The sequence below is a fragment of the Sinocyclocheilus grahami genome, unplaced genomic scaffold, assembly GCF_001515645.1.
Source record: "Sinocyclocheilus grahami isolate Dianchi unplaced genomic scaffold, SAMN03320097.WGS_v1.1 scaffold280.1, whole genome shotgun sequence".
NCBI classification, from domain to species: domain Eukaryota; kingdom Metazoa; phylum Chordata; class Actinopteri; order Cypriniformes; family Cyprinidae; genus Sinocyclocheilus; species Sinocyclocheilus grahami.
In genome coordinates this window covers 601,665-628,229 of record NW_015505459.1, presented here as the reverse complement: position 1 = coordinate 628,229, position 26,565 = coordinate 601,665, and the positions used below count along the sequence as shown (strand labels likewise).

Genomic DNA, 26,565 nt, shown 5'->3' with positions numbered 1-26,565 from the left:
ACTTTGATAAAGTATATCTCTTTGGTTTTGAGACTTTAGTCTTTGCAACTTCAGTGATCTTATCTATGCACAATCAGCTTGTAACACTTGAGGAAAACTTGAAATCGCATCATATGACCCCTTTAAAAATCTCCATAGAGTTCTATAGGCCCCTCTAGTGGCTGTAACCATAAAATGCAATTTTATGTAATTTTTCCCCACCAGATGGCATCAGAGACACTCAGTGACTCAATTCCAAGGCCATCTGTTGGTTTTTGATGAAACGGACTGAAATTGTGTCTTTCCTTGGATTTTTTTGTGAAATAATGTACAAAAACTGCTTATTTGCTTATGTTTTCTTAAAAATATCCAGAATAATAGGTAAATATGATAAAAATCACCAAAAAATAATAGGAAAATCTACATAAAAAATGAACAAAAAAATTTATTAAAATGTTCCAATATAAGCTTTCTGGACCAAAAATCTAATTAGTGTCATTTTTGGTTTTCGGGTCATTTTGACCCGCGAGGGACACTTTTGTTTTAGGTTCGGGAGGGACGGATGAGGGTTAAATAATCCAACAAGGCAAGGTTAGACTAAAAGAGAAAGACAAAAGATAAAATGCTATGAATGTAAATGTTTAGTTAGGTACAATATTTCAATCATACCGATATATCATAATACATCAGTGACCATATTGGCCAATATTATTGTTTTTAAATGATCTGCATCAGACATGCAATATCAGAAGTAGATAATCACATGGCTGCCTGTAATACTTGATTCTGATTGGTCAGTCAAAGTCTGTTAGTATAGTGGTGCTAAACTGTATACACTGTAAAATGTATTTTTTTCCTCTGTACAAATATTTAAACATTCTTCAATCAAGATACATTTACTTGAGAATCAAATATCTGCCAATGACTTGTGTAATTTGTATGTTCAGTAAATGTATTTTGATTGACAGTAAAAGCATTTTTGGATATTTCTACTGGAAAGCAAGACAAAAATACTGCATAAGAACATTTTTTGCAGTGTAAAGGGTTGTGAATAAAAAAAAACTATTGAATGAACATAAAATTAAAATGAGCCATTCAATCCAATCAACCAGCCTTTTTTGAGAAGGTTAGTTTTTCAATTATTTATTTAAGTAATAACTTTGTCTCAGACGTTTCTCCGAATTCCTTAGGAAAATTCAAAAATGAGTCAATACAGTCTATAAATGAATGTGAATAGCGACTCAAAATATTTGGTCGTGAAAGAATTTGACGAGAAATGTTAGAGTTCCTTTTGAGATCTCTGACTTTTGATGCAGACTTTATCTTGGCAAATCTGTGAGATGTTGCTTTCCAGATTGTCTCATTGTGGTCAGGGAGAAACAACTGAGATATTAAAGAAATTGATTTTTTTCTTTCCTATTGGACAGAAGAACCAGGTGGGTGCTTTCAAGGTAGATGATTCAGAAAAACACAGAAATTTTTTTTCCAAGACAAAATCATTACATGCACTTATATCAAATTTATAAAATGCATCCGTCTATTCAAGGACTGCGGCAATTATCAGCTAAAAACATGAACTTCACATCCATTAGACAGCACTTACTCCTGCTTTAAGATGCACTAAAACATCTGAAGGCCGCTTGTGACCTCAGACTGACTCACCCTCTGATTTTTGAAGTAGAAAGGGTCGATGTCCTCCAGCGGGACTCCGACCAGTCCTGCGGGGATGTCACTAAAGATACGAGGCAGCACCTTCCCGGCCTCCAGGTCGGCGCGGGGTTTGGGCTCCTCCGTGTTCCCCGGGTCTGCCTTGTTATCCTTAGTGTTCTTGGTCCGCTCTTCGCTGATCCTCTGCTCGATGGCCGCCAGAGACTCTCGAGTGTACGGTCGCAAGCCATCAGGACCCGCTGGCAAGAGCATGGTCGCCATCTTTTCATCCTGATCGTCCTGTACTAGAAGTTACTCAAAAGCTAGAGTGAGTCAGACAGGAAAATAAAGTTAGAAAGCCACTCTTTGAAGCTATAAACTATTAAAAAAGCTTGTTTACGGCACAGTGTCTGCGGGTTCGGTCCCTCTGGAGTCAGTAGGTGCTGTACTCAAGGGCTTGATGGTTTTCCCTCAGTGACTTTTAAGTTTACTGGATGTACTTACCAGGGATCAGACCTGTAACATCTGAATTCCCAGTTCACAGCGTAAACCTCCAGACTATCAGTAGTTGGACTACTGGTTGGATCAGTAACGGACACAGAGCTCCACTTCGACTCAGACGCCAGCAAGGTGGGGTACTGGTATGGGCAGGTATTATTAAAGATGAGCTAGTTGGACCTTTTCGGGTTGAAAATGGACTCAAAATCAACTCTCAGACCTACTGCCAATTTTTAGAAGACACTTTCTTCAAGCAGTGGTACAGGAAAAAGTTTGCATCTTTCAAGAAGACTTTGACTTTTATGCAAGACAACGCTCCATCACATGCATCAAAGTACTCCACTGCGTGGCTGGCCAGTAAAGGCCTTAAAGATGAAAAACTAATGACATGGCCCCCTTCTTCACCTGACTTAAACCCTATTGAGAACTTTTGGGCCCTTCTTAAGCAGGAAATTTACAGTGAAGGTAAACAGTACACCTCTCTGAACAGTGTCTGGGAGGCTGTGGTTGCGGCTGCACACAAAGTTGATTCTGACCAGATCAAGAAACTGACTGACTCCGTGAATGGAAGGCTTGTGACTGTTATCGAAAAGAAGGGTGGCTATATTGGTCACTGAGGTTTTCTTTTTGAAATTTCAGAAATGTTTATTTGTAAATGGAGTATTATTCTCACTTTAACCGGTGAAAATAAACAAGTGAGATCTTTGCTTTTCATTTAGTTGCATAATTCTGCACACTAATAGTTGCCTAATAACGGTGTACATGTACATATTCTCTTAAGAATGCCAAAACTTCACTTTTACTACTAAAATGTTCAGGTTTGAGGGTTTGTTAACATTTTGGATTGACCAAGAGCACTGTAGTTGTACAAGAACTAAATTAATCCTCAAAAATACAACTTGCCTAATAATTGTGCACAGTGTATATTAGTAAAACTGACGACTAGCAGGACTGACCCGCCCTCATTAACAGCCTGTGCTTTTATTGCAGCTGGAGTGACGTGTTTCTGGAGATTAGTGTGTGGAGAGGGAAGTTCCTGTTCCTTTTCATGGCAGACATTTTTTCATTTCTTCACCAGAAAGCGTTATCTAACCCACAGCCTCAAAGTGGCTTACGACGGCTTGATCTGACCCACAATTCTTAGCTGTAGAGAATTACTCCGCTGTCAGTTTAGACACATTAATGTGGGACATGGCTTCTGATGTGCGTCTACTGTAAATTTATCATCAATTTAGCGTCACATCACTTTCTCACCAATGGATCCTCTGCAGTGAATGGGTGCCGTCAGAATGAGTCCAAACAGCTGATAAAAACATCACAGTAATCCACACCATCCAGTCCATTAATGTCTTGTGATGTGAAAAGCTGTGTGCATTTATCAGCTGTTTGGACTCTCATTCTGACAGCACCCATTCACTGCAGAGGATCCATTGGTGAGCAAGTGATGGAGTGCTTCTCCAAATTTGTTGCTATAAAGAAACAAACTCATCTACATCTTGGATAGCCTCAGGGTGAGTAAATGTTCAGCAATTTTTCATTTTTGGGTGACAAATGAGGGTAGACAACAAATGGTAAACTTTTTAAACTACAGGGATGTTGCGTTTACATATTAATTTTGTTTTTTAAGTCTTGCAAAGAGCTTAATTGCCATTCACTGTTTTGAGTACATGGCTACCTTATGTATCCTAGTGAATTTTAAGTCGGCATGAAATGGAAGTTGTCTGACTTCACTACTGTACTGTGACACATTTCAGAGTGAAACAGCTTGAGCAAGAAAATATAACATAGGCCAGGCTTTTATTCATTGGTTGTTGATTAGATTGTGAAAAGTGACCACTGCATACCAGAATTGAGACAAATGTGAATGCAAAGCCATTTTGATTATAGATAACAAAATGAAAAATATATCATAAATAAATGCATGGATGAAACATTCGCAATAAGCTTAGTAACATGCATTGAGAAAATAAACAGGGTCATGAAAACTGGACGATTATGGCGTCAAACCCAGCAAAATGTTGATCTATGAGCTATTATCATTGTGTTTAAGCAACACTTTTAACCTCAGGTTACTCCAGGGGCATTGAACCTAGAGTAAGATGTACTGTAAGTTGCAATAAACATTTCTAATGTTGAAAACAGTTGTGCCGCTTTAACTTTCTGTGGAAACCATAATTCCATTTTTCAGGATTATTTGATGAATGTTCAAAAGAACAGAATGTGTTTGAAATACTGTACAAACTTATTTTTGTTCCAACAACCTATTTTGTAGAAAACCAGATTTGCACGTCATTGCCATTAAATGATCTGCCATATGACTTGTCTCTGTTCTCATTTGCCCTTGTGCAGTATTTCTGAAGCTTTACAGCCATAAAGTCCATTCAGAACATAAGAGTCATTTAAATTACAAATGTGGCTTATGTATGATTTCCTGACTTTTGATCAAGCTGATTAGTGTTCAAATTAATGTTTGTAAATACCTGTATTCATAATATCGACCCATCCTTCAACTAATAATGCAAAATCAGTGTGATGTGAGTGTGTCGTAGAGCCGTTTGTCTGCTGATGTCAGTCGAAATGACTGTCACATTCTCTCAAACATAATGTAATCAAAGTAAGTCAACAGTAAGTTAACAAGTAGTACTTTCTCTCACACACACACACATAGGATTTTTTTCTCTTTCATGCCACACTCTTGTTTTCTTTGGGTTCTTCATCTATTTGTATTGCTACTCTTGATTGTATTAACTTTTTCAGTAGGTTATATTATTTTTTTATTAAACTTAGACTGATCATTCAGCGCAACTGGTTTAGGCAGTCCTCACCAAAATTCTATTTAGAAGAATTATTGTTTTTGATGTATATATTTTAATCTTATTTTGATTTATTTCATGATTCACATATCGCCATTTTTGTTGATTGAGGAGAAAACAATCAAAATAGCTGACCATATGGTCATATTCAATACAACATCTAGCTTGTGTTTTTGATTAATTGCACAAAGCCAATTGCAATATCTCATCCAACAGACAAAAGACACCTGACACTTTTTAATCAAGTTCACGCAGGATTTGCTTATTCTTTCAGACAACGTGGAATCAATGGCAGCATGCTGAAGCACAAATATTTCCCCACAGCAAACAGAGATTGTATTACCAATTTAGTCACTTTTACTGAGACATTTCTGAGAATTAAGGCAGGCCTTTGTGATCATTGCAAACACATCCATCCATCTATTTTCTATGCCAATTATATCATTTTAAAGGTATTCATAATGCTGTATAATGTTAGGCATTGTCTTTTTGCATCATTGATTCTGTTATTTTTCTGTTTATTACTGTGAAGCTGCTTTAAAGCAATCTGTATTGTATAAAACACTATATAAAATAAGATGACTTTTCATAAACAATTGAAATTAGTGATCAGTCATACCGATAAATCAAAATTGGCCCATTTTAAGATTGTCAGCATCAGCTCTTGTATTCAAAAGTGAGTAAATGTTTCATTACATTCAATCAATTTTATGCACATTTCAATTCCTTATTAACTGTATAATGCAAACTGTTGGCATTTTATTGGCCAGACTGCACTCTAATGATAAAATCATTAGAATCAACATCTGCTTGAAACATATCAAAACTCAATATACAGGTACATCTCAAAAAATTTGAATTCAATTTTGGGTTTTCGTTATCTGTAAGCCATAATCATCAAAATTTCAAGAAATAAAGGCTTTAAATATTTCACTCTGTGTAATGAATCTAGATAATATATGGGTTTCACTTTCTGAAATGAGTGACAAAAAATATTGACCTTTTTCATGATATTCTAATTTTTTGAGATGTACCTGTAATGCTTAGCAATCCATTCTTACACTGTTTTTAAAAAAAGCATTATAACATGCTCTAACTTTAAATTATTACAGTATACTGTTTAAAATGTATAATGCATTGTAAGGCATTCTGAATCATTTTAATGCATTAGAAAACATTTATTTATTTATTTTTACTGTGATTTCAAAAAGAAATGACAGTCCTTTCCTCCAAAAATCATTAAACTCACAACAACGCAATTGCTAGCTTTCACTGATTTCTCATTGTTCTGACTGGCGTGATAAAACCAACAGATCCATTAAGGATCATTAAATGGGATGTAGAGTGCTGTCCCATAATGCATTATATCCATGTCCTCCCTGCAGGCCATCTGAATTAGCTGCTAAACTCCAACCGACGAGAGACAAGTGAGGACAGAGAACCAGTTGGGTTCAAACACTCAACACAGAGAAATAGATCCTCCTTTACATTAGTGCATATAGCAGATTGTTTTGTCCAAAGTGCATTCAAGGTACAGGGATTAAACCCGCAACCTCTGCATCACAAGGGGTTTTGCAGCAAATAGAAGGACCATTTTGGTTCCCCAAAGAATGTTTTGACTTTACATTTCTGTAAATCTGTAAACAGGGAACATTCTCAAATAACGTTCTGGCATGGTTCTCTCAATGATATGAACAAATGTTCTTTTTGCAATATTAATCGATCAGTTGTCTGGTCTTTGATTATGTTCTCATGAAGGTAACACAAAAATGTTAATTATATTGTTCATAGATCTTTCTATGAAATGCATTAGTTGAACGTTTATGTACTTTTTTTTTTTTATGTAACTACATTCACAGAACGTTCAAAGGTAATAATCACAAACTGTTTGTAAAATGATGAAATGGATTGTTCCCCTAGCATTCGTGTAACCAAGAAAAAAAGTTTTTAAAACATAAACTGCATGGACATTAAACTGGATGTTCAAAAATAATGTTTTCATAACTTCTCCGACATTCTTGTTAGCTGCGAATAACCTTTTTGTGGAATGGAAAGGTTCCATGGATGATAAAGGTTCTTTATAGAACCATAGATGCCAATAAAGAACCTTTAAGAGTGTAGAATCAGGCTCTAGCAGTTGTTTAGCAAAAGGTGAAAAAGTCACCATTAGGTCAACAAACATTTGACATTAGTTTTCAGGTTGGATTCACTGTTTACAGTTCATGAAACCAATCAGCACTGCAGTTGTGCAAATTAAGATGAATTCGATACTGTCTCTGAATTTGGATTGAATTTGACTGGAGCGGACATGAACAAACTCTCAAGATCATGTTTTCCATCAGAGCATCTTGTGCTCCAGTGGAAAAACACCTTACTCTCTTTCCAAATGCTTATTTACTTCCATTAGTGGTAAGCACCTTTTCTGCACTGTTTTTTTTTTCTTTCTTCAAAATACATGCTTTTCTTTGTTTTAAATGGTTCTAAATCCTCAAATCTCTCAACTTATTTCCAAGTTGAATTGAAAAGGAAATCCAATATTTTCGTGGACTTACTATATGTTCTGTGTTAACAGATGAGAATCTAAAAACTGATCTAAAGAACCTATTAGAACAACTTTTAATGTCCAAAGAACCATATATCCACAATACATCGAAGAAAAGAATAAGGTTCTTTGAACCATGCAGAATCTTCACTTTTAAGAATGTTCTTCTGTCTTTGGCCTCTGTTATTTACATAGTTCAACGTGCATGTCCCTTTTTAATGTATGTGTTAAATCATTACATGCGTAATTACACCAGCAATGAATGGAAAAACTAGAACGATTTACAAAGATTTATACTCTAGAGATATTTCATCAACTTTTACCCTTTTAACTGGTAAATAAAATATTTTTTCTTACATGTAAACTCCGTTAATCGCAGCACTGCGTCCACGCATTTTCCATGTATTGCGCTGATGTAAATCCAAAATCCCAATCTGATCCATGATGGGTAGGTATAACGTAATATATATTCCGCATAGGACTCTGGAAGATTTTTCAGACCGTCTCTGCTGCTGTAGGTACATAGATTTTCACTGAAATCTGGATTCCGCACAGATGCATCACTCTCAAATCCCACGCAACGCTCATTTTACGCGCTCCGAATTTAAAGTTTAACTATATTCTCCCAGCATCCATATAAAAAGAACTCTGTATCCCAACGTCGTCCGTGATTGAAGGACACCAGAGTGCGTTTTTAGCCCATTTGCAAATGTCTCCAGTTTATTTGGCGCACAGCAGCAGTTTGCGCGTCTCTCTGAGCGCAGGAACTGGTGCCAAACACCCTGCGCGCACTTGAGCTGCGCTGCCGGATTACGCACATCATAACCAAACATTTGCGCACGCCAAATGAGTTCAACCGCAAGAAAATATGACTCTACTTCTCTTTTATTACACGTATCGATTGTATTATGTGTTTATTGACTGGTTTATAACTCTTCGGGCGCAACTGGTTAGACACAGTATAGTTTTAAAGGGATAGAAAAGAAGATATTTTGAAGATTGCTGGTAATCAAACAGTTGGTGGTTGCCATTGACTTCCATAGTATTTTTCCCCCTATACCAGTGGTTCCCAACCACGTTCCTGGAGGACCCCCAACACTGCATATTTTGTATCTCTCCTTTGTCTGACACACCCATTTCAGGTCTTGGAGTCTCTACTAATGAGCTGATGATCTAAATCAGATGTGTTTGATTAAGGAGACATGGAAAACATGCAGTGTTGGGGGGCCTCCAGGAATGTGGTTGGGAACCACCGCCCTATACTACCATTACCAGCAATCTTCAAAATATCTTCTTTTATGTTCAACATAAGAAAGCAACTCATACAGGTTTGGAACGACATGAGGGTGCGTAAATGATGACAGAATTTTCATTTTTGGGTGAACTATCCCTTTAACGTCAGGATTTGTGCTTCCAGTCTGTCTCATAACCATCAAAGGTCAGAAATCTATGTTTGTTTACAGTTTCTAAAGGTTGCAATCAACTATTTAGTCTATTTTAGTACAAATGATCGCCCCCAAAACACTTCAGATTTACTTTCCTCCATGACATGAATATTACAGCTTGTATTATTTTAATAAGAAGCAACATTAAAAACTCTTTCCTGTTTAAGAATAGATTTATTATCCAGCTTCTCCCTCTAGTGGCCTCGATGTATAGTTCTACTTTTAATACATAAACCACCTTTCTCTCCTTAGCACCTTCCGGTTTATAACAAACCTCTGCATGCTATTCATATTCATATTATTACCCTACTTGTATTGTTCTATAAATATGTAATTCTTTATCGTGTCTACACTTGCCTTCTCTAGTGGCTTGTAATACCGACGCTCTGCCGGTGGTGGCAGCACCGCGGCGCGTGAGTGACTGATATACACACAGCGTTTGACGTCGAGGAAGAAGAAGCGCACAGCTGAGCAGTAATTTGTCGTTTTTAGTTGACATTTTAGTCAATTAAAGAAAGCAATGTCGGAAAGAAAAGTTTTGAATGTAAGTACCTCCTTTTTTAATTTTTATATCATTGTTGTGTACCGGTTTAAGTAACTTAACGTTAGTTATTTGAGTAGAAATATCAGCATGCTAATAAAGTAACGTTAGCTAAGTTAAATAAGTGATATGAATTCGTTTTCCTAATTTACTGTGTGATGTTTTCGATGTTCATAACGTACATATATGTTGAAATAATCTTGAATACACCTCCTGAGGTAAACCTTTAAAGACGTTTCTGATTACAAAGGGCATTACTGTGGTAAACTGTCACCTTACAGCATCTGTTGTTGTTTTTTTCTCAGAAATACTATCCTCCGGATTTCGATCCGTCTAAAATCCCTAAACTCAAACTGCCCAAAGACCGTCAGTATGTGGTCAGACTGATGGCACCCTTTAATATGAGGTATGTTTTATGTAGTATGTATACATAGTATATTTGTTCTTGCCGGTTTTAAATAAATACATGTTTTTAGAAATTAATAATATGCAATAATAATAATTTTAGAAAGCTTCTCAACTGAGGATAGTGGAACAAATGTTTCTGAGCAAAAAAAAAAAAAAAAACTGACTATTATACATTTTTACCACGTTTTACAGAAAGCAGTGTTATTCATTGTAACAATAGTTTGTATAAAAAATTTGTGTCGAACAAAAGTTATTAAATGACATTAAAAGACTCTATTTAAGGATGACAGCGCTAGGCCTGTCACGATAACAACTTTTAGTCGTGCGAAATATTGCCCCAGAAATAATTGCGATAAGCGATATTATTGTCATTTTAAACACCATTTTATGCCACTGAATATATAATCATAATGTAAAGGCATAATAATGCAAGAAGGCCTACACACTTCCAAATGACAATACATTTTTAAGAATATTTAGATCATGGAAATTAAGTATCAAAATATTAGATACTTTAAAAAACCTGAATAAATAGTAAATAAACATTTTCTAACAGAAAGTTCAAAGTAACAAGTAGAAAAAGAGAAAAATGCACTAAGAACTTGTATGGAGATTTTTCCATCTACAGAGTTTTCCCGGACCTTCTTTTCTCTGTAAATTAAGCGTGCACACTATTGCTGAAAAACACAATCACTACTCCGCAGTCAGATCCCTAAACAAGACCATATCTGCAGATGAAACTTTTTTTGTAGAAGCACTTTTTAAATTTGAACTAGTTCCTCATGACTACACCACGTTATGTACGAGAAGCTGCAAAAGACACAAGCGCAAGTGGAATGTACAAAACATGGTGACATTAATTTTTAAGTATATATAATAGCCGATATATTGCGTCACAAAATTATTGAGGTCATGTACATATATTGCGCGGTAAGTCGATATATTGATTATTGCCACAGGCCTAGACAGCGCAGCTCCAAAATGTCAAATATTTTGCCACTATCTTTCAAACCAGTAGGTTTTCCCCATTTGTCAGTGAGAAGATATTAATAAAAATATAATAGAATTTACAGATTCATTTATATATTTTATATAAGTACAGGTCAGAAAAAGTATGCTATTTTATTTTTTACATAAATATATCTGTTACACTGAATGACGATGGAACATAATTTCACCCATATTTTGAAGTTTTTTTTTTTCTTCTTCACAAAAGTTATTTGAAACATAAAAGTCGACACTTTATTTGTATTTAATATGCTTTATGTGTATATAATTTTTTTGATTTAATTTGATGTAGACGCAAGAATTGGATGTCTCTTCTTTGACCAATATATATCACTGCAAAAACAAGATAGGAAATGATCAATTAAATACAACAAGCTAAGTATATTAAATGTGAAACGATTTTTAACAGTGAAAATTCTCTTGATTTCTCTAGTAGTGAGGAAAACATCTGGATTTTGATTTATTAGAGATTATATCGTCTTTGAGACAATAATGCTTGTTGGTACACAGGTGTAAAACGTGTGGAGAGTACATTTACAAAGGGAAGAAGTTCAATGCCCGTAAGGAGACCGTTCAGAACGAACTGTACCTGGGGCTTCCCATTTTCAGATTCTACATTAAATGCACCAGATGCTTGGCTGAGATCACTTTCAAGGTACTAGAATAAACACGCACATCATACTCTTTAAAACCAGCACACAAACACTTAAGGAGTTTTTATTGTTAGTCTTGTGTGTTTGTTTAGTTGCAATTCATCTGATTGCTGTGTTTCACAGACAGATCCAGAGAGCACAGATTACGCCATGGAACATGGTGCAACAAGAAATTTTCAGGCTGAGAAACTGATTGAAGAGGAGGAGAAAAAGATCCAACAAGACCGAGAGGAAGAAGAACTCAATAACCCCATGAAGGTCTGATAGAAACTTTAAAGACTACTTGTGTGTGTTTTATGATATTAGAAGTTTTGTTAGGGATTTATATAGTTTTGCTATTTGTGATTAGTTTTTTGTTGTTGTTATTTTGGCAAAAGCTTTGTTATTTTTTATAAATGTTTTTCACATTTAATGCATAAAGTCTTTACAGCATCTTTGTAAGGAAGCAAACAAAAGCCCATGCAAACTTAAAACATAACTCCCTGAATGCTGTCACAGGTCCTGGAGAACCGCACACGGGACTCAAAGTTGGAGATGGAGGTGCTGGAGAACCTGCAGGAGCTGAAGGAGCTGAACCAGAGGCAGGCGCAGGTGGACTTTGAGGGCATGCTGGACCAGTATAAAGAGATGGAGCGGAGACAGAGAGAAAGAGATCAGGAGGAAGATGAACGAGAGACCAAGTAAGAAACGTTTGAACTATTTGAAGCATTTGGCCATTTTGCTTCATACACTATATGTTGGATTTTGAGATTTTAAAAATGCATTGGTCACATTACAGGTTCATTTAAAGTCGGTGTGAACCGGAAGTTGCTGCAGACTTTATTTCAGTATGGTGACGTATTTCCAACTGAAACAGAATATTGAATAGAGGGCGGGGTTTTGTTTTAGTGCTCCTCCTCTCTGTCTCTTACTCATAGCAACCTAATGGTTGGAGGGGTGTGGTTAAGGATGACATCATCAGAGAAGGAATGCCATTCCAGAGTGGAAGCAAATGTTCAGATTTTGATTAAGGATTACCAAGACAAAAAAACACAAAAATGACCAAGGGTCATTTAATTATCTGTTAATTCAAGCCCATTCAAGAAAATAAAATGTATGAATCATTAAAAAAAAAAAAGCCCAGGGGTAGAGGAGGGAGTTAGTGTGACTTGTAGTGACTTGTAATAAGCACTTATTAACAAAAGATCAATTTTATGGGTTCCCTGAAGTTTTCTGTCAATAGAAATTAGATGATTAAATGTTCAAAATGTTAAGTTCATGAGAATGAAAAATTCATATTGTGTAGCCCCACAAACAAGCAAAGCAAACCTGTATTTATTTATTTTTTAATCAGGAAAAATATGATTTTTCCCCCTTAAAATCGTGCGGTTGTAGATTGCTGCATCTAAAATATGCTTTATGTGCAAAATTTAAATATTCCTGTATGTTAACCTAAAAAGTTGATGTTTTTTGATAATTGTGTCCATATTGTTTACCGTGTACATTTGCATATCACAATAATTGCACCTTTATGGGGTCATATGCATTCACAGTGAAAGTATTTTTTTTCCAATGCATGTAATGTCAAGATTAAGAAGTGTAAATGATATAATATAGTGTGGTTTAGACTTCTCTTTTCTCTTGCTCCACATAGAGAGATGTTGGAGAGAGTTCTGGTCAAACGACTGAGGGACTCGGACTCTGAAGAAGAGACAGAAGATGCAAAAGACCAAAGCAGGAGAAACACGGCTGATAAACCCACAGACATCCTCACCACAGACAGGGACACAGGACCACAGGTGGAGAGAAAGACAGCAGCCTCCACCTCATTAGATTTAAATCTAACTTGTTTTATTTGACATTGACATATTATTTTGGTCACTTTTATTAATTATGATTTGGAAAAAGTCTTAGATATTATCGTAGATTTTTTTAATACATGCTTCTGGATACTCCACTGTGATTGGTCAGTTGTGACATGCTGCAATCAAGAATTATCGTCATTGTTGCTCTCAGGCAAATAATTTCCTACGTAGCTGTGCTAGTTTCGTGTTTCGCTCCACACTCGATCTTCTCACATAATAATTTCAGCTCAAATCAGTATTTCATATCCATTTGTTTATCACAATAAATATTAACCAGGATAATATTCAGCCAGGCATTGCTGCAAAATAAACACTCACAAGGATTGTTGACTGTACAAAAATCAATTGTTCTTTTAGCTTACATGTGTTTTTCTGTTGTCTTTGTTCATCAAACGCCCCGTCTGTTTCTCTCATTAATGCTTATGCTGGTTTCCTCCTGATCTCCACAGGGATCATCATCAGTGGGCGTAAAGAAACAGAAGGTGGAGCGCTGGGAGAGGAGTGTCGGAGGTCTGGGTGGGAAGGGAGCTCTGGGGTCTCTGGTGGTGAGGAAGAAACCAGCTGATTCTGCCTGTAAACCTGCTGCCGCTGCACCACAACAGGCTGCTGACACACAAACAGGTTCGTGATGATCATGATTTGCTGCTCATGAAACATTTCTGGTTATTAGTTGGCTTGCCGCGATAGACGGTGCTGACGGTGATACCGGTGTTAAGCCGCAACACCGGCTATGTCACTTGCCCACCGCGTCACCGACCCCCACCGTCGTTTAGATTTTTTATAGTAATAAAAATCATTTAGTTCAGTAAAAGAACAGACACTACAATTAAAAACTGAACGCGGATGCTCAATGCAGCATGCCGAACGACAGTCGCATCACGGATCAGATTTCATTTCTCCAGTGAGGAGAGTGAGTCGAGCGGACTGACAAGAAGAGTGAGGTGAGACAGACAAGACGATCGCAGATGATTTAGTTTCGAGCGCCTGTTTGGCAATATTTAGGATTTTGAAAAGCCTGTTGACTTTTGCCGTTTATCTATGGTGATTTTGGAAGTTTTTTTAAACATTCGTTTCTTATTTAATTGGTTCCACATTGTTTGCTAATTTTTACTCAATTTTAAGTCATTTATTTATTTTATTTGACATTCGTTTTGCTAATAAACGTTCTACATTTCTTATTTATTTGGTTATATATTATACATGTTTACTTATTTCCAGTTTTGTATACCTATTAAACTTTATGTAAGTTATTTATTATTTTATATTAGGCATAGCCTGCCCTATAGCATGGTGTATTTTTATTCATTTTGTTAATAAAATTCTATGTTTTATATATAGGCTAAAATGAGTTTGACATTGTATTTTGTTGTTGCATTCAAGCAATTGACGCCGAACTGCCGCAAATTCAAAAGTGAAAGTAAAATGCAAGGCGCTTTTAAATAGCTTAAGCTATTTAAAAGCGAAGTAAAGCGAGGAAAAGAGGGAAAATTCAAACGAACTAAAAACGAACAATTGCTTTACTCTTAGTTGCCGCTATTTTAAAGTGAAAGTAAAATGGGCACACCGCTTTTACAAGCTATTTAAAAGCAAAGGAAAGCGAGGAAAAGAAGGAACACCCCGCCCCCGCGAATATTAATTAATATATTTATTATTATTTAATAAACAAAAATTTATTATTTTATCATTAACCTTTTTTTTTTTTACTGTTTTACTAATATAAATTGTATTAATATAACTAATAAATAGACATTTTAATTATTATTATTTAATCAATCTAAACTGCAATTTCGTTTTATTTATATAGGTAATAGATAGATATTTATTATTTAATAAACCAAAATGGCAGTGGATGTATATCAGGATATCAGGAGTTATTATTATTATTTCTCTAGAATCAAGGAATGGTACAGACGTGAAGTACGCAAGACATTTTTTATTTTTATTTTTTAATTATGCTTTTTCACTTTTTCAACTTTAGTTAGTCTGTAATGTTGCTGTTTGAGCATAAAAAAAGATCTGCAAAGTTACAAAGCTCAAAGTCCACTTCAAAAGGAGATATTTTATTTAACAGAAATCACTTTTCAAAAACTACAACATTTGGACTACAACGCATATTTTCCGGGATTTGTGATATCACAAAGATCGACGAATGGGACGAGACCTGGTTGAGCTGCACTAGAGAAGGCAACGAGTGTTATCACTATGTCGGAGACGTGCTAGTTTTCACAAGGCAGACGAACTTAGAGTGGTTGCAATCATCCGGATTTAAATTGCGCTCAAATTGATTTGATTTTGACGCAGTATTTACACTGAAGCTCGCAGGCGGCTATGGTAAGGGGCATGACATTTCCCGACCAGGCGCCGAGTGCTGCCAATCACAGCACACACTGGCCCAGCTAACCAATCACAACACATTTCGTATTTCAGAAGGCGGGCCTTCATTTGATACAGGAACTATTCGAGCCCTTCATGCCAGACTGGGGAGAGAGGTGTTGTAATAATGTAAAATGTGAAAAATAATGTGTTTTTCGAATAACTAGTATGAGAGCCTGTTCTAGTACACACCCAAAACAAAATCAAGACTTTGTAAAAGAGCATAATAGGACCCCTTTAAGGGATTTGGTACCTATGATAAAACCCACTGCAGTTTCCACCATAAACCCCAATGTTGTATTTATGTATCAGACATATTTTAGTGTTTTGCCATCTCTGTTAACCTGTGCTTTCTCTGTCTTTCCAGATCATTCAGGCGCAGGTGCTGCCAAACCCGAGTCCTCCAAAGCTTCCAATGGACAGCCAGTCGCATCTCAGTACGGTTCTTCTCTCAGCCTCTTGGAGGCGTATACAGACAGCGATGACAGCAACTCTGATTAGGATGGAGAGAATGCGGTGGCATTTTGGCTGACTGAAACAAATGTTTGTTTTCAGACCAGCAAAACTTGACCATTCTTTCCACAGACCGCTTTAAATTTCCAAGTGCAGTTCAAGAGATTTTAATTTTTCAGTGATTAACTTTTTAGCTGGAGGAGCATTGTTTATGAGAAGCTGTTTCCATTGCCTGGATTTCAATCGGTCTGTTAGATCGGCATCATCCTGCTGTCTCTAATGTACTCTATGATGTGCTTCTAATGTATTATGCACTCTATAATGTAGTATTTGTTTCTCCATGTTAGCTCATGGAAATGCATTTGAGGGTTTCAGTGGAGATAAGTGAATCTGAATCTAATTTCCACTGATCATCTCTAATCCCATATCAGCTCATTTCATCTTCCCAAGCATCAAACAAATAAAACGTTCCTCGTGTTTTGTTTCTGAGCACAGACTTTGTTTTCTAGCAAATCTTTTGAAATATATTTCAGATATATTATTATTTATCAAGTATTTTCTGTATTGTAAGCTTCACAAAAGGCATTTTTGAACCATTGAGTTAAGGCTGCTTTTTGCCTGATCAAAATTCAGTGTAGGCACAATGCAGCATAAAAAATAGACTAAATTATGTTGACTCACACCCACTTCAGCCCCTAGTATCAAAGTATATGCGTTGTATTGATGCATTGTATCAATATAATGCATCACATTGTATGCTGTCTTTGAGCAGCATTAAACTATGGAAAGCCATTTCTGCTATGGAAAAAATTAATAAGAAAGGAATTTGCAATTTTTTATGTGAGCTTATGCCTTGCATTTCTGACTTCCTCACAATTCTGACCTTGAGGAAAAGGTCAGAACTGCGAGATTAAACTCGGGATAAATATAATGATTAATTGCGACTTCTCAAATTTGACTTTTTTTTTGTGCAATTCTGAGTTTAGATCTTGCAATTCTGATAAAGTCAGAATAGTGAGGATAAAAACTCGCAATTACCTTTATTATTTTAAAAAAGATCTGCAAAGTTACAAAGCTCAAAGTCCACTTCAAAAGGAGATATTTTATTTAACAGAAATCACTTTTCAAAAACTACAACGTTTGGACTACAACGCATATTTTCCGGGATTTGTGATATCACAAAGATCGACGAATGGGACGAGACCTGGTTGAGCTGCACTAGAGAAGGCAACGAGTGTTATCACTATGTCGGAGACGTGCTAGTTTTCACAAGGCAGACGAACTTAGAGTGGTTGCAATCATCTGGATTTAAATTGCGCTCAAATTGATTTGATTTTGACGCAGTATTTACACTGAAGCTCGCAGGCGGCTATGGTAAGGGGCATGACATTTCCCGACCAGGCGCCGAGTGCTGCCAATCACAGCACACACTGGCCCAGCTAACCAATCACAACACATTTCGTATTTCAGAAGGCGGGCCTTCATTTGATACAGGAACTATTCGAGCCCTTCATGCCAGACTGGGGAGAGAGGTGTTGTAATAATGTAAAATGTGAAAAATAATGTGTTTTTCGAATAACTAGTATGAGAGCCTGTTCTAGTACACACCCAAAACAAAATCAAGACTTTGTAAAAGAGCATAATAGGACCCCTTTAAGGGATTTGGTACCTATGATAAAACCCACTGCAGTTTCCACCATAAACCCCAATGTTGTATTTATGTATCAGACATATTTTAGTGTTTTGCCATCTCTGTTAACCTGTGCTTTCTCTGTCTTTCCAGATCATTCAGGCGCAGGTGCTGCCAAACCCGAGTCCTCCAAAGCTTCCAATGGACAGCCAGTCGCATCTCAGTACGGTTCTTCTCTCAGCCTCTTGGAGGCGTATACAGACAGCGATGACAGCAACTCTGATTAGGATGGAGAGAATGCGGTGGCATTTTGGCTGACTGAAACAAATGTTTGTTTTCAGACCAGCAAAACTTGACCATTCTTTCCACAGACCGCTTTAAATTTCCTTAACCTGGACTCTTTCAAAGTGCAGTTCAAGAGATTTTTATTTTTCAGTGATTAACTTTTTAGCTGGAGGAGCATTGTTTATGAGAAGCTGTTTCCATTGCCTGGATTTCAATCGGTCTGTTAGATCGGCATCATCCTGCTGTCTCTAATGTACTCTATGATGTGCTTCTAATGTATTATGCACTCTATAATGTAGTATTTGTTTCTCCATGTTAGCTCATGGAAATGCATTTGAGGGTTTCAGTGGAGATAAGTGAATCTGAATCTAATTTCCACTGATCATCTCTAATCCCATATCAGCTCATTTCATCTTCCCAAGCATCAAACAAATAAAACGTTCCTCGTGTTTTGTTTCTGAGCACAGACTTTGTTTTCTAGCAAATCTTTTGAAATATATTTCAGATATATTATTATTTATCAAGTATTTTCTGTATTGTAAGCTTCACAAAAGGCATTTTTGAACCATTGAGTTAAGGCTGCTTTTTGCCTGATCAAAATTCAGTGTAGGCACAATGCAGCATAAAAAATAGACTAAATTATGTTGACTCACACCCACTTCAGCCCCTAGTATCAAAGTATATGCGTTGTATTGATGCATTGTATCAATATAATGCATCACATTGTATGCTGTCTTTGAGCAGCATTAAACTATGGAAAGCCATTTCTGCTATGGAAAAAATTAATAAGAAAGGAATTTGCAATTTTTTATGTGAGCTTATGCCTTGCATTTCTGACTTCCTCACAATTCTGACCTTGAGGAAAAGGTCAGAACTGCGAGATTAAACTCGGGATAAATATAATGATTAATTGCGACTTCTCAAATTTGACTTTTTTTTTGTGCAATTCTGAGTTTAGATCTTGCAATTCTGATAAAGTCAGAATAGTGAGGATAAAAACTCGCAATTACCTTTATTATTTTTTCATCTGTACGGGCTTTCATATTAAACGTTTTGTATAGATACACCTAAGCGCCACTTCAGAAGTGCTTCTGTGCCACCCCTGCGATGTAAATTTGGCAAAAGTTACTCAATTTGACATTCCACTAATGGCATCAGTGGCTTGTTTTGGTGTTAAAGGTAACACTTGCTAATGTGATGTTAATGCAATCCAATGTGTGGACTAGCCATTATTCACCATCTCCCATATTGATCCAAGAAAGTGACCTTCTAACCTTAAAATTTGACCTCTGTATGCTGATGGAGAAGGGCATGTGACAGATGGGGCATGCATTGAATTGGATCGCTTCTGTTAGTGTGTGTGTGTGGTTAACCAGAAGCCCCTATTTATATGCATTTTACTGCACTTAATCTCTTTATTCCATTTAAAACCCTGCACTTTCTTAATAAGTGTGCTTTGTAGGCATGCATCATTTTGCACAGTGCAAGCCAAAGCACGAGCCAGCATGCGAAATGAAATGCCTCAGCAAGAACAAAGACAATGCAACTCTCCAGTGGGCTTCAACAACATGTCGAGCTTATGTGTTGTTCACCAGCTGAGCTGAGCTGCAACAACCAACGCAATCCGATGCAACTCATCCATCCATCTGCACGTGCGCACGCTCGTCGTCACTTCTGAGATTCCCCTCACAGCTGCTTTTTATACTCGCTTCCCTCCGTCCATCACTGAGAGGTGAGTGTTTTGCAAATGTGTTGGGGGTTTGTGGCCTTCTGAACTGTTTTTATGAGTTATAACTGTCGTGTTAGATGAACAGCTTGCACACGCTCGTCTGCGAGTTACGTTATCCATTGGGATCGCGTTGCATAGTTAGCCAGCAAGCAACCCGGCTAACAAAATGCAGCTTGAATTTGTTGGTTTTTACTTTTGTGCTCCAAATTAGTTCAGCATTCGACTTCTGTGTTCAATTTATTTTAGTAATCATGTATATAATCTCATTTATCGACAAATAAAGTGGCTATAATATGAGGTAGCGGAGTTTAAAGATGTTAGCCGGGTTGCTAACATTAGTTTCAATCTATAATGACAATGATAATAAACATGAAAATCTCTGTTATGTGCTGAATTAAAGGGGGAACCGTCAGAAAGTGGGTGTGTGCAGTTGGTGCATGTTCTTGTTTTGGCAGGATTCTTTGCCAAGATTGAGCAGTGCGAGTTTGTGTGTAAAACTTTCTTTTTGAATAATATTGATTTATTTGTTTTCATTTATATAACATCTTCGCCAACACGTTTAATGTATCACCCACGTACAAATGCGTTAGTGACTACATCTGCTTGTTTAAAGGAACCGCTCGCCAAAAACAAAAGGAAATTATGTAACGATTCACTCACGACGATTTTGTTCCAAATCCTATTGTTTTCCACCTTCCTTGAAACACAAAAGCAGTTGTTAGGCAAAATGTGAGGGGGACTGACAACCGCAGTCACTATTTACCTTCACTGCATAATTTTTCATCCAATGAAAGTGAACGGGATTGTGATTCTGTGGTTTAAAAAAGTTGCTTATATAACCAATTTGGTGTATTCTAAGTCATATGAGACATTTCTGTGAGGAAAAATACCTAAAATAAGTTATTATTGTCTAAATTCTCAATGGACAGACATAGTCACCATTCACTTTCATTGTGTGAAAAAGAGCTGCCTAGTCATTCTGCTAACTAATTACTTTTGTGTCCCACGGGAGAATGAAAGTCATACAGGTTTGGAACAACATGAGGTTGAGTAAATTACGACAGTGTTTTGATTCATTACTGTAATATGTCTTTTCCAGTTGGGCTGGTCTAGGGGTGGAGGCTTTAAAATACCTCACTTCTGCCTTTACGTTTCTTGCTTTTTTAATACGTCATGGCCGTGCTTTTGCTTTCCAGATCAATTTATTGCAAGCAAATAGGTGCTGGATGTTCTAAAGCACCGATGCATTGGGGAAACTGAGGTGAGCTATTGCACAATATCATATTTGTCATTTATTGACACTCTGTGAGTAATAAGTAACTTATTGGTTAGGTGTTTCAGGATTTATGGATGGTGTTCCATGGAAGAACTAGGATAAAGTCCTTTTTAGAAGCATAACCGCTCCTTTAACTTCTTTTTGGATCTGTTTTAAATTTTTTGTCTTGGTCGTAGACCCATGGCAAAGTGGTTTCGAGATCACCTAAGTTTTGGCAGCAGGAAACGACCGCCGCAGCCCCCGAAACCGGACTACAGCGAAAGCGAGATCCTACGGGCCTACAGGGCTCAGAAAGACCTGGACTTTGAGGACCCTTACGAACCCTCCGAGAACCGGGTGCTTAACGGCTCCGGGTCAGTGGAAACGTTCCCCGCATTTGGCACGGTGCTGTCCAACGGCGTGGAGGTGAAGATCGTGTCTCCCGAACACAGACTGATAAAAGTGGAATCTCAGGAATTCGGGCGTAGCAAAATACCACTGAACATTGTGACCTTTGAGGAACCGCAGGCCCCTGTAAGTTCTTGTTTTCTTAACATATAGAGAGCTTAATGGGTCTTACTGGACTGTTATCAGTAAGAATTATGTGCTTTAAAAGGTTTTCAGTGTTGATGTATGGAAAAATGACTGGAATTGAGCAAGAACCAATCCCAGAAAGTGTAAAAGCATAATTTTGTAGTGTATTCATCTTGGTAAATAATTGTGATTTCAAGCATTTTTCCTCTTCTAATGTGTACTTGAATGACAAATGTTTGTTTAAATGAAATTATTTTACCAGCACATTAATTATGTGGTTGTTTATCTTGGCGCAAAGACCCTCCAGTTAATTTCTCCAGTCAAAATCATGAATAGGTCAATATATCATAAATTAGGTGGTTATGAGAGTCACAGGGGTTGTTTTACTAGGATTACAGTGATGTGTGATTGTCTTAGAGTAGATTTGTTTGGTGCACGTGTCATGGATGAGTTTTGCAGATGTCATAACAAACCAACCAGACTCACAATTCGCTCTTGTTTCCTGAACTCGACCGGTAATGATTGTCTTTTGTCATCAGAGGTGAAGGGTGGGAGCATTGGGAATCAATTTTATTAACCCAAATACATTTAATCCCAATGCCTGCAGGCTCACACACCAACCCCCCCCACCCACTCTCTCTCTCTCTCTCTCTTGCTTGTTTTGCTTTATAAAGGGATTGTGTGTCCAAAAATTTTGGTTCATATATCTCCTTTTTTCAGTAAAACAAAAAAGAGCAAAATGTTCTTTTCTGTGCAATGTACGGTGCTGTCCAACGGCGTGGAGGTGAAGATCGTGTCTCCCGAACACAGACTGATAAAAGTGGAATCTCAGGAATTCGGGCGTAGCAAAATACCACTGAACATTGTGACCTTTGAGGAACCGCAGGCCCCTGTAAGTTCTTGTTTTCTTAACATATAGAGAGCTTAATGGGTCTTACTGGACTGTTATCAGTAAGAATTATGTGCTTTAAAAGGTTTTCAGTGTTGATGTATGGAAAAATGACTGGAATTGAGCAAGAACCAATCCCAGAAAGTGTAAAAGCATAATTTTGTAGTGTATTCATCTTGGTAAATAATTGTGATTTCAAGCATTTTTCCTCTTCTAATGTGTACTTGAATGACAAATGTTTGTTTAAATGAAATTATTTTACCAGCACATTAATTATGTGGTTGTTTGTCTTGGCGCAAAGACCCTCCAGTTAATTTCTCCAGTCAAAATCATGAATAGGTCAATATATCATAAATTAGGTGGTTATGAGAGTCACAGGGGTTGTTTTACTAGGATTACAGTGATGTGTGATTGTTTTAGAGTAGATTTGTTTGGTGCACGTGTCATGGATGAGTTTTGCAGATGTCATAACAAACCAACCAGACTCACAATTCGCTCTTGTTTCCTGAACTCGACCGGTAATGATTGTCTTTTGTCATCAGAGGTGAAGGGTGGGAGCATTGGGAATCAATTTTATTAACCCAAATACATTTAATCCCAATGCCTGCAGGCTCACACACCAACCCCCCCCACCCACTCTCTCTCTCTCTCTCTCTTGCTTGTTTTGCTTTATAAAGGGATTGTGTGTCCAAAAATTTTGGTTCATATATCTCCTTTTTTCAGTAAAACAAAAAAGAGCAAAATGTTCTTTTCTGTGCAATGTAAGCATAATGCAATCAGTGGCTGACAATTTTCAGACTGGACAAAAAAGAATTATAAGAATAATTTTAGTATTATATTTATGTACTATTAGCCCTATAGTATATACTTTTATGTGTCTGCTTTCAAAAGAGACCAGGATGACATATTTTAGACCAAAGGGTTTGAGAGCTGCGGCCTTTGAATTTTGAGTCTGTAATTTTTGGGCTTTGATTTTCATTTTAAAGTTTAATTTTAAGGTTCTAGTAATTTTGGTGTGTTTTTGTCATTTAGTAATATTAGTAACTGTTTGTTTGTTCATCAAGTTAAACTAAATGAAAATGAGAAGTACTAAAAAATGTTTATTATGGTTTTAGTTTAAGTTTTACTATAATAACCCTAATGGATGAAAATGCCGGATTGAAAATGCTTCATGTGTTTTTGCACAAAAGCTGTCAGAATGGCATACTGTGTAAAACTCTGAAGCTGTCTTCGTTTCTGATTCATATGATCATCATGATCACTCATCATCCTTGTTCTTTCTCCCCAGGTGGTTCCCTCGGCTCCTGCGGTCGGGGAGACCGATTACTCGGACCCGTTTGACGCCAGGCCGGACCCGCGGCCCAGACCCGGCTGGGAGGAGAACGCTGTAGAAGCCTGCAGCAGTTACATGGAGCCGTTTGAGGCCCAGCGATTCATAAGCGGTACAGCGGTTCCCCACTGAATCTCTTATAATACCAAAGAGAGCATTTATTCAGCCATTGTTATTCCAGTCGGTTTAATTTGTGGTCTGGACTGTGGTATGTGGTACTTTTTAGGGATGCAACGAAACGAAAATTCTTGGCCGAAACCGAACAAAATTAAACACTGGGCCAAAGGCCGAACACGGTTTTTCATGTTTTTCCCCCCATGTATTTTGACCATTTTTTTTTTCACCATTGCATAAATTAAACAGCCAAAATGTGCTTTTTACTGTTGAAAAAAAAAATTTTACAAAGAAAAAAATCTATTACAAAACAACAATTTAAAAATATTTAACACTACACATTTTTGAACATTCTAGCAGACACTATACCAACAAAGCACAAAATAACTTAAAATTAATAAGTTAGTAAAATAATATTTTTTGGAGATGTCATAACAAACCAACCAGACTCACAATTCGCTCTTGTTTCCTGAACTCGACCGGTAATGATTGTCTTTTGTCATCAGAGGTGAAGGGTGGGAGCATTGGGAATCAATTTTATTAACCCAAATACATTTAATCCCAATGCCTGCAGGCTCACACACCAACCCCCCCCACCCACTCTCTCTCTCTCTCTCTCTTGCTTGTTTTGCTTTATAAAGGGATTGTGTGTCCAAAAATTTTGGTTCATATATCTCCTTTTTTCAGTAAAACAAAAAAGAGCAAAATGTTCTTTTCTGTGCAATGTAAGCATAATGCAATCAGTGGCTGACAATTTTCAGACTGGACAAAAAAGAATTATAAGAATAATTTTAGTATTATATTTATGTACTATTAGCCCTATAGTATATACTTTTATGTGTCTGCTTTCAAAAGAGACCAGGATGACATATTTTAGACCAAAGGGTTTGAGAGCTGCGGCCTTTGAATTTTGAGTCTGTAATTTTTGGGCTTTGATTTTCATTTTAAAGTTTAATTTTAAGGTTCTAGTAATTTTGGTGTGTTTTTGTCATTTAGTAATAATAGTAACTGTTTGTTTGTTCATCAAGTTAAACTAAATGAAAATGAGAAGTACTAAAAAATGTTTATTATGGTTTTAGTTTAAGTTTTACTATAATAACCCTAATGGATGAAAATGCCGGATTGAAAATGCTTCATGTGTTTTTGCACAAAAGCTGTCAGAATGGCATACTGTGTAAAACTCTGAAGCTGTCTTCGTTTCTGATTCATATGATCATCATGATCACTCATCATCCTTGTTCTTTCTCCCCAGGTGGTTCCCTCGGCTCCTGCGGTCGGGGAGACCGATTACTCGGACCCGTTTGACGCCAGGCCGGACCCGCGGCCCAGACCCGGCTGGGAGGAGAACGCTGTAGAAGCCTGCAGCAGTTACATGGAGCCGTTTGAGGCCCAGCGATTCATAAGCGGTTCCCCAGTTCCCCACTGAATCTCTTATAATACCAAAGAGAGCATTTATTCAGCCATTGTTATTCCAGTCGGTTTAACTGGACTGTGCAAAATTAAACACTGGGCCAAAGCCCGAACCCGGTTTTTCATGTTTTTCCCCCCATGTATTTTGACAATTTTTTTTTTCACCATTGCATAAATTAAACAGCCAAAATGTGCTTTTTACTGTTGAAAAAAAAAATTTTACAAAGAAAAAAATCTATTACAAAACAACAATTTAAAAATATTTAACACTACACATTTTTGAACATTCTAGCAGACACTATACCAACAAAGCACAAAATAACTTAAAATTAATAAGTTAGTAAAATAATATTTTTTGGAGATCAGACCCCCTTCTTGAATCAGGCATGTATGTTTTACTGTAAAATTAAAAGCAGCCTTGCTGAGCAGAAGAGACTTCTTTTAAAACATTACAAAATATTACAGATCCCAATTTGAACACTATATGTGTGTATATGTATGTATGCTATAATAAATGTATTAACAAAGCTGTTGTAATTATTATCATTATTATTGTCTTACCTTTTACTTTATTTTACAGAACAACAGTAAAATTACAATACTAACATTTATGAATGTTGATGGAGTTCTTGCTTTTTGTCAACTTTTATTTTGGAGGAAACGTGTAGGAAGACCTCAATGCTTCTTTTTGTTGACGGCAGCAGATTTATAAATGAGTCTCATTATGAATACGTCACACGTATCGCATTGTCACATGCCTTGTAAAAATTCATAAAAATGTGACTGAGCAACTGACGAGTAATACTGTTTCAGCGCAGATTTTGAATCCTGGTTAACAAGCAGATAGCGCTGTCAGAATACATGCAATTTGTGCGAAAACATAACATTCTGCAGTTTATTTAGTAATTGTTTAAGGCCATTTCGCGATTTCAATCATCATAAAGTATCCAACAACAATCACCCCTTCCTCTTCTCATCGAAGACATGCGATGCAGTACTAAACAGTCTCTCGCTGTTAGTGCTTGTAATGATTTTTGCGTCTTTCTCTGACAGTTTAAAGCTTCCACACTGCTAACATGTTTGTTGCATTATAAAGAGTGCGCGCCTCTCTCTTTTACGTTGGTTACTATTTGATAGCGTCATGTCATTGTTCGGTACAATTTATTCGGTCTTTTCGCTTATTTG

The 26,565-nt window shown here is 36.8% G+C and overlaps 3 protein-coding genes across 5 annotated transcripts in view; 2 read left to right on the top strand and 1 right to left on the bottom strand.

Annotated features, from left to right (window-relative positions):
• scn12aa (sodium channel, voltage gated, type XII, alpha a) overlaps positions 1-8,230 on the bottom strand; it is a 49,163-nt gene extending 40,933 nt beyond the window's left edge. The window contains exons 1-2 of the mRNA XM_016292087.1: positions 7,837-8,230; positions 1,642-1,949 (exon numbers count right to left, since the gene is read on the bottom strand). Of these exons, the coding sequence (XP_016147573.1) occupies positions 1,642-1,908 (267 nt within the window). The 5' untranslated portion in view covers positions 1,909-1,949; positions 7,837-8,230. The remainder of the gene's footprint in view (positions 1-1,641; positions 1,950-7,836) is intronic.
• Positions 8,231-9,341: 1,111 nt separating this feature from the next.
• On the top strand, positions 9,342-16,688 carry LOC107600192 (coiled-coil domain-containing protein 94-like). Of its 2 annotated transcripts, none has more exons than XM_016292024.1 (8): positions 9,342-9,468; positions 9,771-9,871; positions 11,392-11,536; positions 11,658-11,792; positions 12,033-12,214; positions 13,168-13,312; positions 13,828-13,999; positions 16,128-16,688. In XM_016292024.1, the coding sequence occupies exons 1-8, from the start codon at positions 9,445-9,447 to the stop codon at positions 16,250-16,252; spliced, it is 1,029 nt and encodes a 342-aa protein (XP_016147510.1). In that variant the 5' UTR covers positions 9,342-9,444; the 3' UTR covers positions 16,253-16,688. The 2 variants fall into 2 exon arrangements, with proteins under 2 accessions (XP_016147510.1, XP_016147509.1); XM_016292023.1 differs by having other exon boundaries at positions 9,343-9,468; positions 16,119-16,688.
• A 2,861-nt stretch (positions 16,689-19,549) lies between these two features.
• Positions 19,550-26,565, top strand: part of LOC107600191 (SH2 domain-containing adapter protein F-like) — a 15,147-nt gene continuing 8,131 nt past the window's right edge. The window contains exons 1-4 of one of the 2 annotated variants that reach the window (XM_016292021.1): positions 19,550-19,851; positions 21,045-21,109; positions 21,301-21,637; positions 23,815-23,968. In XM_016292021.1, the coding sequence (XP_016147507.1) occupies positions 21,305-21,637; positions 23,815-23,968 (487 nt within the window). In that variant the 5' untranslated portion in view covers positions 19,550-19,851; positions 21,045-21,109; positions 21,301-21,304. Of the gene's footprint in view, positions 19,852-21,044; positions 21,110-21,188; positions 21,638-23,814; positions 23,969-26,565 lie in introns of those variants that run through there. The other variant, XM_016292022.1, reaches the window with a different exon arrangement.

Excerpts from the sequence above, each read along its gene's own strand:
- LOC107600192 (XM_016292023.1), top strand. The coding sequence starts at position 9,445 with ATGTCGGAAAGAAAAGTTTTGAAT. Across the intron at positions 9,469-9,770 it reads CGGAAAGAAAAGTTTTGAAT|AAATACTATCCTCCGGATTT; the intron begins GTAAGTACCTCC and ends TTTTTTTCTCAG. Across the intron at positions 13,313-13,827 it reads ACAGGGACACAGGACCACAG|GGATCATCATCAGTGGGCGT; the intron begins GTGGAGAGAAAG and ends TGATCTCCACAG.